Below are 9,898 nucleotides of genomic sequence, written 5' to 3'. Positions count from 1 at the left end.
AGCTGAGTGTTGCGGGCTGAGCTGTATCCCCCCTCCCCGAAATTCACGTGGAAGTCCCAACCCCCAGCGCCTCAGAATGTGACCGTATCTGGAGAGAGTTTTTTTTACAAGACAATTAAGTTAAAACTAGGTCATTAGGGTGGGCCTTACTCCAACATGGCTGGTGTCCTTCTAAGAGGGGATTAGGACACAGGCGTGCAGAGGGACAGCCACAGGAGGACATGGGGAGAAGATGGCCTCCCGGCCTCCACTCCCCAGGGCGAGAGGACCAACCAACCCTCACACCTTGAGCTTGACCTTGCAGCCTCCAAGGGCCGTGGGAGAACACATCTCTGTTGTTGAAGTCACAACACGCCCCAGCACGCGCATATACCCAGTTCTGAGCCCCTGTGAACACCCTGGGGGTGGGGCGGAGGACGAGAAGGGGGAGCTCGGAGGCTCTAGGCTGGGTGGGAAGTGGGCGTGGCATGCTGTGCACCTGTCTTCACGCAAAAGCACACTCTGATCCCAGGAGCTGGAGAGGACCCCTGGCCGTCCGGCTCCACGGCCCATCAAGTCTGTTCCTGGAGTGGGGGTTGGGGGAGGCTGTGGGAGGATAGGATACCGGGTCCCTTCTGCTTGTCGGTACTAACAGGCCCATCACAGCAGCCAAGATGACTCAAGACGGAGGAACAGCGGCTGTCACGCCCTCACGCCAACAGCTTTCTGGCATGATCTCTATACCTTGTCTGCAAAGCGGCCCCGAGTTTTGGGGGGATGGAGAAGCCAGGAAGCCGGCCAAGGCCTTACAGCGAGTCCCTCTCAGAGCCAATGTTCAAACGAGGCCCATTTCTTAAGCTTCAGATGCGTAAGATGCCTTCTGGCAGGACAAGAGTGGGTCCTGAGGGACAGGTCAGGGAGGAGGGTCCACGGGAGGCTGGCCCAGGTCAGCTCCATCAGAAAGAAGGCGAGGCGGGCGCCGGCGGGAGGACAGAAGGGAGGAGTTTATTTCTCTGGGAAGGGAGGGGGGGCGGGTCAGGGCAAGGCGATGTCCTCCAGCTTCTGGTCCAGCGTCTTGAGGTCATCCAGGAAGCGTGTCGGGGTGAGGATGTGCGAGGAACCTGGGCCACGAGGGAGGGTCGGGGAGGTGGATCTAAGAAGTCTAGACTCCCTAGAAACATAGGAGTCCAGCCCCCAGGGGACCCCCTTCCCTGGAAACCCAAGCCCCAGCCCCTCAGAAAGTCAGGAGTTTCCAGCTACTCACCCGGGGCTCCCGGACACAGGCCCTGCACAGGCTCCAGGGTTTGGGGACCCAACAGGGAGTCCCCTGTCAGCCCGACCCTCTAAAGCACGTAGGAGTCCAGCCCCAGCACCCAGGGTACCCCAGCCCTGGCTTCTCACCAATGAGCACTTCCCACTTGCCATCGGTGGCCCTGGTCACCTCGTAGGCGGCCCTCATCTCTGACATTGCCACGCCGCCCAGGACGTAGACGATGAGCCGGGGCCCGGCCCGCGTCTCCACACCGGCCTTGTTCTTGTGCCAGTGGCCGAAGCGGGCACTGTGCAGGGGGAGGCGGGCACAGGTCAGTCCGGGCAGGACACTCTCCCCCGCACCGCCACACCCCTCATCTCCCATGGGCCCGGGTGTGGGGCAGGAGGCGGCCCCCCGGGGCCCTCACCTCACAGCAGCCTGGGAGCTGGACGTGGGGGTGGGGTCGGACACGAAGGGCCACAGCTTTCGGTCCAGCCGGTCCTCCACGGCATCCTGGGAGCCAGAGAGGGAGGCTCAGGACAGCAGCTTCAGGTGAGCGCATCCGGGCTCCACGGGGGTGGGTGGGGCAAGGCTGCTGGGCCCCCAAGTGGGAGAGGTGCCAGGGGCCAGAGGAACAGGGGGCCCCTGGCCTGGTCCTTTTGCCTGTTGCTGCTTTGGGCTCCCAGGACAGGTGGGGAGGGTGAAGCGGGAACATGGGGATTTCTCGGGGAGGGTGAGGAGCAGGGGAAAGAGAACTGAGGAGGACGAAGGGGCCAGTGCTTGGACAGGAAATGAGGCTCCCCCTTGAGGTGCCCCCCCGCTTTCCTAATTCCTCGGGTGTGGGCTTGGGGACCCCCCCCCAACAGCAGAGCAGATCGGATGCCAGGGGGATGCCCGTAATGAGGGATTTTCCCTTAAGCCCTGAGGCTTAGCACCGTGACATGAAGAGCACTGAGCCACCGCCTAGATCAGGGCAGGACTTGCCATGGTGGGGGGGGGAGGCAGGGGGAGGCCAGGCCCCACCACTGGTACCTCCATCACATCCTTGATGACTGGGGTCCAGCGGGACAGCTGATAGGTGGGCTCCAAGCGCTCCCTCCGCTCTAGCCGGCTTGAGGTCCCAGAGCCCTACAGGCAGGGCGCAGGGATGGGGGCGGGGGAGGATGGGGGAGAAGGAGGTGGGTCATGGGTAGGACCGGGGACTCACCTGGCTTGGGGAGGGGCTGCAGAAAAAGATGAAGAAATGGAACAGAGAAGCAGAGAGAGAGGGAAGAAGGTGAGAGAAGGAGAGAGAGGGCTGGGGAGGGGGAGAGGGAGAAAGAGGGAAAGAGAGAGGGAGAGGGAGAGGACAGGGAATGAGAAGGAAAAAGAGATTCAGAGCCCGTGAGACTAAATTCTGTGGCAAAGAGAGACAACAGACAGGTGGAGACAGAGGCGGAAGGCAATGGAGAAACAGCGGAACGGGGAGGTGGGAGGCAGGGTGACGGGGGGGCTGGGAGAGAGATGAGGGACAGGTGAGGGGACAGGAGAGCCACCCCAGCAGTGGAGGCAGGGTCAGGGGAGGTGGGACACACAGGGCCAGAGAGAGACAGGAGTGGCTAAGCAGACAGCTGAATACAAGAAGCTACTGTGTGGGTGAGTTTGGGGTGGGGGTGTGCGGGGGGGGGGTGTCCTCTGAGTCCTCCAGGAGCCCATGGTCAATTGTGTGCTGGTGACCTTGCTCTCTGTCCCCTGGGACTCCGGCCACACACCCCACACTGTACCATCACCAGGACCACAGCTCTGGCTACACCTCACCCCTGTTTATCATGCAACCCATGACTGGGGACAGCTGCGGTGCCCGCTGGTCCCCAGACCTGACCCTGCACAGACCTCCCTGTCCTCCCAGCGCCCCACCATGCTTTGAATGCCCCAGCCTCCCAGGCCCCAGACTCTGACTCCCAGGCACCGCCCCCCCATGCCCACATTTGCCTTCCGCCCAGTCTGACCCTAACGGCTTGCTGCCAGCATACCCCAGGGTTGGTGACCGTGCCCCCCAGCTGCTCCAGGTTCCGGATAAGGCTGCTGTGTGCCTGCACGTTGGCGTGCTGGATCAGCTTGGCCAGGTTCTCCTCACTCACACCTGGAGGAGGAGGACGGGTGCGCTTCTAGGGATGGGACCCTCATGAGGGGGGCTGGCTCAGAGAGGGCAGGGAGACAAAAGGTGGCCAAAAGGATTCCTGGGTCAAGGGGTTTGAGGGTGGCGAGAGGAGGTCCCAAGACTGTGATGGGGGGGTCCTCAGGACCAAGGGAGCCACTGGGGCAGGTGCGAGGGGGATGCTAGAATTCTGGATGGGGATCCCAGAGGGGAGAGATGGGGGTCCAAAATTAGTTGACGGGGCCAAGTTTGGAGGAGTCAGGTTTGGGGGTCGCTATGTCAGCGGAGCCCTCATGTCAGTGAGAGTTCCCCCAGATCAATGGCGGGGGTTCCCAGGTTTGAGGTGGGTGTATCTGTCGCGTCTGGTGTGCCTGCTGAATGGGGGCATCCCAAGGTCGGGAAAACTGTGGGGTTGAGAGATTCCCAGGACCACTGCAGACCCCTGTGAATGGAGGTCTCCGGAGGTCTTCCCACGCCCCCAACCCACCGTTCCGTAGAAGGATGTACAGCAGCAGGACCCGAATCTTGTCATAGGCCGGCACCGCCGTATCCAGCAGCACCGGCACGATCAGCTTCATGGCATCCTTGATCTTCTCACCTTCTGCGTCTGAGCCCATGGCCAAGTCCTGCAGGGCAGGGGTCGGTGGGCTTCCAGGGCTAGGCCGCCCCCAGGGTCCTTAGCAGGACCTCGGGGACGGGTTTCTTCCTACTACCAGGTCTGTTGTTTTTATCAACAAGCCCGCCCCTCTCAAGGCCCCTACCTCTCCACAGGCCCCACCCCTTTCCCGGGTCCCACCCCCTCTATGGACCCACCCACCCCATAGACCGCAACGTTGTTCCAGGACCGCCTCTCTCCCAGGGCGGAGCCCCATCGCAGTCCCTATCACAGTCCCCGTGGGTTCCCCGAAGGCCCCGCCCCCTCACAGGCCACACCTCTCCAAGGCTCCTCCCCTGCAGACCCGCCCCCTCTACAGGCCGGTCTCTCTGAGGCCCCGCCCCCGACCCAGTCCCGCCCCCACCTGCTCCACACCGCACAGCTTCTCCACGGAACCCTTGAAGTGCTTCATGCAGTCGTCGGCTAAATGCAGGTGCGTGGAATACTGCGGGGTGGGAGGAGGAAGTTGGGGGGTGACAGAAACTGAGTCCCAGTCCCCCACCCAGGTTCCCCGCCCGGGCTCACCTTGTTCAGCTCCTTCTGGTACTGCGGCATCTTTTTCAGGATGTGGGACAGGTCTTTGATGTTGGCCTGGGGACAGGGAGCCCGTGAGGCCCGGCCCTGCGCACCCCGGATCCCACTCCGGGCTCGGCCACGGGACTGGGGCCCCGCCCCCGCTCGACGGTGGCAACGGGCCTCCGCCCCAGCTGCCCATCCAGACGCGGGCCCGCCGCTACCTTGTCCGTGGTCAGCCTCTTGCTCTCACAGAACGTCTTCAGAAGCTCCGTGACCCTCCTGGTGGTGAACAGTGAGCAGGGGTGGGGTTGGGGACTGGCGCCAAGGCTGTAGTTTGACAGCAGTGTGTGCAGGGGATGTGGGGTGTCACACAGCCGGGACGCGGGAGCCAGGGGACACATGCGTCCCTGTACTACAATGGGCAAGGCCACACTGAGGAGTCGGCTGAGGGGCGTGGCTTGCACTGGGGCGCTCACCCAGGACCAAAGACCACACGCGTGGTCCACAGTGGGAGGTGGGGGAGGGGACGCGACTGGGGTCACGGAGTGGCCCACGCACTTGGACACGTCGGCGATGTGCATGTGCCGCAGCTCCACCCACAGGTCATCGTCCTCGTCCAGCAGCACAGCCTTCTCGCGGGCCTCGCTCAGCCCCGTGGTCTCGTACCTGCGGGGCACGGAGGGTCAGGGCGAGCAGCCGAGGGGGGACGCGGGAGCCGATGCAGCCCGGGTTAGTGTGCCTGGGCTCTGCGTACTTGTACGTGTCCTGTTCGATGTTCAGCAGGTCATAGGCCATCGCCTGGAAGGTGAGCTCGTGCAGCAGTGGGGACACGGGGTCCGCCCCCCGGTCCATGATGAGTAGCTGTGAGCGGGTTTTTTCAGGGCCCTAGGGGGTGGGCAGGGATGAGGACCCTGACCCTGTCCTTCCTGGGTCGCGGCTTCACCCTCTCCTCCCTGGCAGGCCCCCTTACCTCACCCAGACTGGGACTGTCTGCCTTGAAGGCATTCAGCTTGGCCAGGACTGCGTGGGCCAGCTGCGCCGTGACCTCTGGGCCCCTGGGGGTGGGGTGGACAGACATGGGGGCCTCAGGCTTGGGGTGGGGGAGGGCCAGGCCCACGCGGGAGGTCAAGGAAGAGGTTAGGGATGGGAGCTGGGCCCCGGGCAAAGACCAGGACTGGGGTCAAAACTGAGGTTCAAGGCTGCAGGTAGGATGGGGTCAGGGCGGTGGTGGCCTCGGGGGGGGGTCCCCACTTGCGGTAGCGGATGGCCGGGTACTCCTGCAGTGTGGCACACAGTGTGGCGATCTGCTGGGCCAGTGCCTCGATCTGCCGGGCCCGCTCCCCCACCCGGAAGGGGCAGTAGAGGTTGTAGGTGCTGTGGGGGGCATCCAGGGAGAACACCTGGGGGGACATAAGTGTCGGGGCCACCGCTCTGGGTGTACCCCTGGCCCGCACATGGCCTCCAGCACCTGCAGCTCTCCGGGGCTTCCCCTGGGCTCTGGAACCTTCCTCACCATCCAGGAGGCAGGCCGGGCTGCTTTCAACTGATGCCCGCAGGAGGCAGAGAAACAGCCTGGGCCCCTCCCCCTCGGCGGGAAGAACTCAGGCCCCTCTGTGTTGGCTGCTTTCCTTTCTGACCCGAAGGCCCCTTTCTTTACTGGATTTAGTGTCTTTCCGAGGGAACCCAGGCTGTTTGGTCACGGGCTCCCGCCCCCCATCCCGGACCAGCCTCGGCCGTACCTGGGCCTCGTAGGGGAGGAAGGCCAGGTGGATCTCTTTCAGTGTCTTCACCACCTTGGCTAGACGGGAGCGGCCCAGCTCACTGAAAAGGGGCTCAGGGCAGGCTGGGGTGGCAAGAGAGGGCATCAGGCTAGAGTGGCCCCACGCCCCCGCCCCGCCCCATGCCCCCTGCCTGTTTCACTCACTGTCAGTGAAGAAGATGTGTGCTGCTTTGTAGGTGAAGGTTGGAGTCCCCCGGAAGTCGGCTATCAGGGCCTGCACTGACTGGGGGGGGGGGGGGGGGGCGGGGCAGACCATTGTCCAAGCCTGGTCCTGACCCTCCAGAGCCCTGCCCCAGCCTCCCAGCCACGGCCTGTCCCGCCCTCCCCACAACACGTGCAGACATGCACAGAGGCATGCGTACACACACAAACACACTCGTTCACACCGGCACCTTCTCCGTGGGGCTCAGCAAATAAATGGCCTCCAAACTGGGGATGGGTTCTCGCCGTTTGTTGATGTCTTCAACAACTAGCAGGAACGGAGAAAGGACCGTATGTAGGTGGCACTGGGACCAGGGCTCATGGAAAATCTCAGACTCGGAGAGTCGGACACTTGGGCAAGAGGGCTGGACGCCAGGGCAGGGGGAGTGGAACGCCCTCGACGCCTAAGGGGAGGTACCCGCCCGTGGGGCACATGGCGAAGGGTTACATGGCAGGGTTCAGCACGTTCAAGGTCACAGCCATGCCCCTCTAGGTGTCCCCCATAGAAAGTGACACATTCTGGGCATTAGGGGACCCCATGCTCAGGTCCCATCTGGGCAGCATGGGGTGGGGGTGTCCACTCACTTGTAATGCCCTCAGCCAGGATGTCTGACATCTTGCAGCAGGAGGACAAGATGCGCATGCTTGGATGGTCCATGATGAGTACCTGTCCGGATGGATGGACAGACCGACTGATGGACTGAGGAGTGGGAAGGAGACGTTCCAGCTGCCCCCGAGGTAGGGCTGGGGTGGTGGGCAGGACTGACAGCTTCAAGAGCTGGCTGGATGGGAGGACCCGACCGCAGCCTGCCCCACACCCACACACCCACCCCAACCCCCTGGACCAGCAGCCTCCCCAGGGAGTACTTATGGGTCCCACATTCAGGGCCCCCCACATGGCTCTGGACAAGGCATTCTGCCAACCCCATACCTTCCACTCCCCATCCTTTTTGACACTCCGAATGACTCCGCTCAGAATTTCTGCGGGAAAGGTAGAGCGAGCTCAGGATATTAGATTCTCTGGCCCCAACATGGCCCCAAGCCTTCTGAGTCTCGGGGCTGGGCCTCTGTCTTCAGTCCTGTTTACTTCTCTCATCAGTCTTGGGAGGTCACCCCTAGGGTCACCCCCAATTTACAGACAGGGAAACAGTTTCAGAGAGGACAGGTGACCAGCCTAAGCACCCTCAGCCCTAATTGGCTAAGTCCCTGGGGTTTAAGTAGTCACTCAAAAACAAATATGCGTTAGATGAACGAATAACTGTAAAGTTACAGTTCGTGCACAGGTCGACCTCCCTCCAGAGCCCAGCTCTCAGCCTCACCATCGCAACCTCGAGTTCTCCTGGTGGGGGTCTCAAAGCCAGACCCCCCCCTCCCAACCTCCGTCAGTTTCCTGCAGGACCCCTGACTCCCTGCCCTGAAGCAGGCCTGGCTTCTCCGCATTAACCTCCGTGTAGGAGGCTCCGCTTTGGGCTGGGTGCGAGGGGTTTGAGACATAGTCTGCTCTGCCTCACGGAGGGAGAAGCAGAAGGGACAGGGTGGCCCCGCCCGCCCAGAGTGTCATGTCCACTCTTATCAGGACAGCCAGGGCGGAAGGAGCAGGAAGGAGGTGCTGAGGCCGGAACTAGTTGAGATGGGGGAAGGGGCGACCTCCACCCCTCTCCCAAGAGCCCCGACCCACGGCGGAGACGCCCGAGTCCTCACGCTGCGTGAGGTTCGTGGGGACCCGGCAAGAAGGAAGGTGTCCCCCACCCCCCGGGCCTGGACATTGGCCTGACCACAACCCCCAAGCTCTCACACCACCTGGGGTAGTTGACCAGCGCACCCAGCCGGGGCCCCAGTCCAAGAGTCCAGCCCCCCCGGACTCTGCCAGGCTCGAAGACCCGGCAGTCGGGCGTCCAGCTGCGCCCTCACCCCGCCGGCAGCCTAGGGGGTCCAGGACTGCAAGCCCTGGCGCCTGCCTACGCCACCCCTAGCCCGATCCCCTTGGGTCCCGGGAGTCCAGTCTCCCAACTTTGTTTAGCTCCGGCACGGGAGAGCCAGGATGTCCAGCAGGACCGAGTCCCCGCCCGCCCCCTCGAGGATCAGGTGCTCAACGCCCAGCCCGGCCGCCAAATCCCCGCCGCCCGCGTCCCAGGGTTCGTGCACCCCCGCCCCCCGCCCCCCAGGGGACGCACTCACTTTCCCCCACCACCGCCTTCAGCCCCGAGGGCGCCATCTTCCCCCAGGGGCGCCGCCACCGCTTCCGGGTCTGTCCCAAGGTGGGGGCGTGGCCCCGCGCGTCAGCCACCTGGACCCCGCCCCGCGGAGCTGGCCCCTCCCCCACCGGTCCTCTGCGCGGAAGACCCGTCCCCCGCAGAGAGGGCGGGCGCGTGCGTCCACGCAGACGAGTGCGGAGTCGCTGGAGGGGCCACCCGACGACACACGCAGACGTGAGCTCAGACACATCTTCCCTGCTTGCGTGCAGCGAGCAAGTGGGATCGCGGGGAAACAACGCTTTAGTCTTCCCCAGACGCGCCTACCACCCCGCCAGAAGTTTCTCCGCGGCTGACGGATGCTGTGTGCCCATCCGGGGCCGCGGGGCCATAAGCCCGTGACCCACTTACCTTCTGTTCCCCAGAGCGTAGCCGCGGGCTGGACAACATGTGATCAACTCACGAGAAAGCCCGGAGGGAGGGCTGAAGCTAAACCAGCACCCACTGTGTGCCAAGGACCTGTGCCAGATTCTCACTCCATCCCCGGAGGAGCCCTGAGTGCGGTAGAGACAATGAAACCGCCGCTCAGCGGGACCCTTGCCTAAGGCCATACGATGCATAGGCCTGCTGGGATCTGAACCCGGACATCCGAGGGGGGCCGCTTGTCTTAGCCTTGCCCTCACAGGATGATAATCACATCTCTCTGCTGATGAACCCGTGGACTCAGCGGGATGCTCAACCCCTTGCACACTTACACACTCAATTCACACTTGACTCGAAAGTTCATGGCCTGCTCCTGCTGTGCCCCAGCAAATGGCTGCCACCTTGCCACACAGAGGGCACAGTCCAGCAGCACCCATCCAAAAGAGGTCCCGTATCTCGGGTGTGATGCACGGGTGTGAATGCAGATTCCAGAACTGGTTCCCTCATTTGGCCATGTTTATTACGAATTGGTCTGGATGGGGCACCTGCGTGACTCGGTCGGTTAAGCAGTCTGCCTTTGGCTCAGGTTATAATCCCAGGGTCCTGGGAGGGAGCCCCATGTCAGGCTCTCTGCTCGGCAGGGAGTCTGCGTCTCCCTCTGCCCTTCCCCCTGTTCATGCTCTTTTGCTCTCAAATAAATAAAGCTTAAAGAAAAAAAAAAAGGTAATGAGTCTGGTGCTTGGCCCTTTGCCACTTACATGGG

The 9,898-nt window shown here is 63.0% G+C and overlaps 1 protein-coding gene across 4 annotated transcripts; it reads right to left on the bottom strand.

The window, feature by feature from the left end:
• Positions 1-300: 300 nt before the first annotated feature.
• Positions 301-8,810, bottom strand: STXBP2 (syntaxin binding protein 2). 4 transcript variants are annotated; one of them, XM_080810037.1, is made up of 19 exons: positions 8,699-8,789; positions 7,452-7,501; positions 7,106-7,187; positions 6,712-6,788; positions 6,464-6,542; positions 6,279-6,382; positions 5,791-5,939; positions 5,510-5,594; positions 5,294-5,424; positions 5,098-5,205; positions 4,761-4,818; positions 4,549-4,614; positions 4,388-4,468; positions 3,856-3,994; positions 3,244-3,353; positions 2,264-2,359; positions 1,659-1,744; positions 1,381-1,538; positions 301-1,100 (listed from the first exon to the last, which is right to left on the bottom strand). In XM_080810037.1, exons 1-19 carry the CDS (start codon positions 8,733-8,735, stop codon positions 1,015-1,017), a joined length of 1,782 nt encoding a protein of 593 aa, XP_080666163.1. In that variant the 5' UTR covers positions 8,736-8,789; the 3' UTR covers positions 301-1,014. The 4 variants fall into 4 exon arrangements, 1 of the variants encoding a protein (XP_080666163.1); XR_013967215.1 differs by having other exon boundaries at positions 964-1,100; positions 2,264-2,723; positions 8,699-8,810; XR_013967216.1 differs by having other exon boundaries at positions 964-1,100; positions 2,264-2,528; positions 8,699-8,810.
• Positions 8,811-9,898: the final 1,088 nt, after the last annotated feature.

The sequence above is a fragment of the Martes martes genome (genome assembly GCF_963455335.1).
Source record: "Martes martes genome assembly, chromosome: 1".
NCBI classification, from domain to species: Eukaryota; Metazoa; Chordata; class Mammalia; order Carnivora; family Mustelidae; genus Martes; species Martes martes.
Note: the sequence above shows the minus strand (reverse complement) of the source record. Positions and strands in the feature narration are given on the sequence as shown.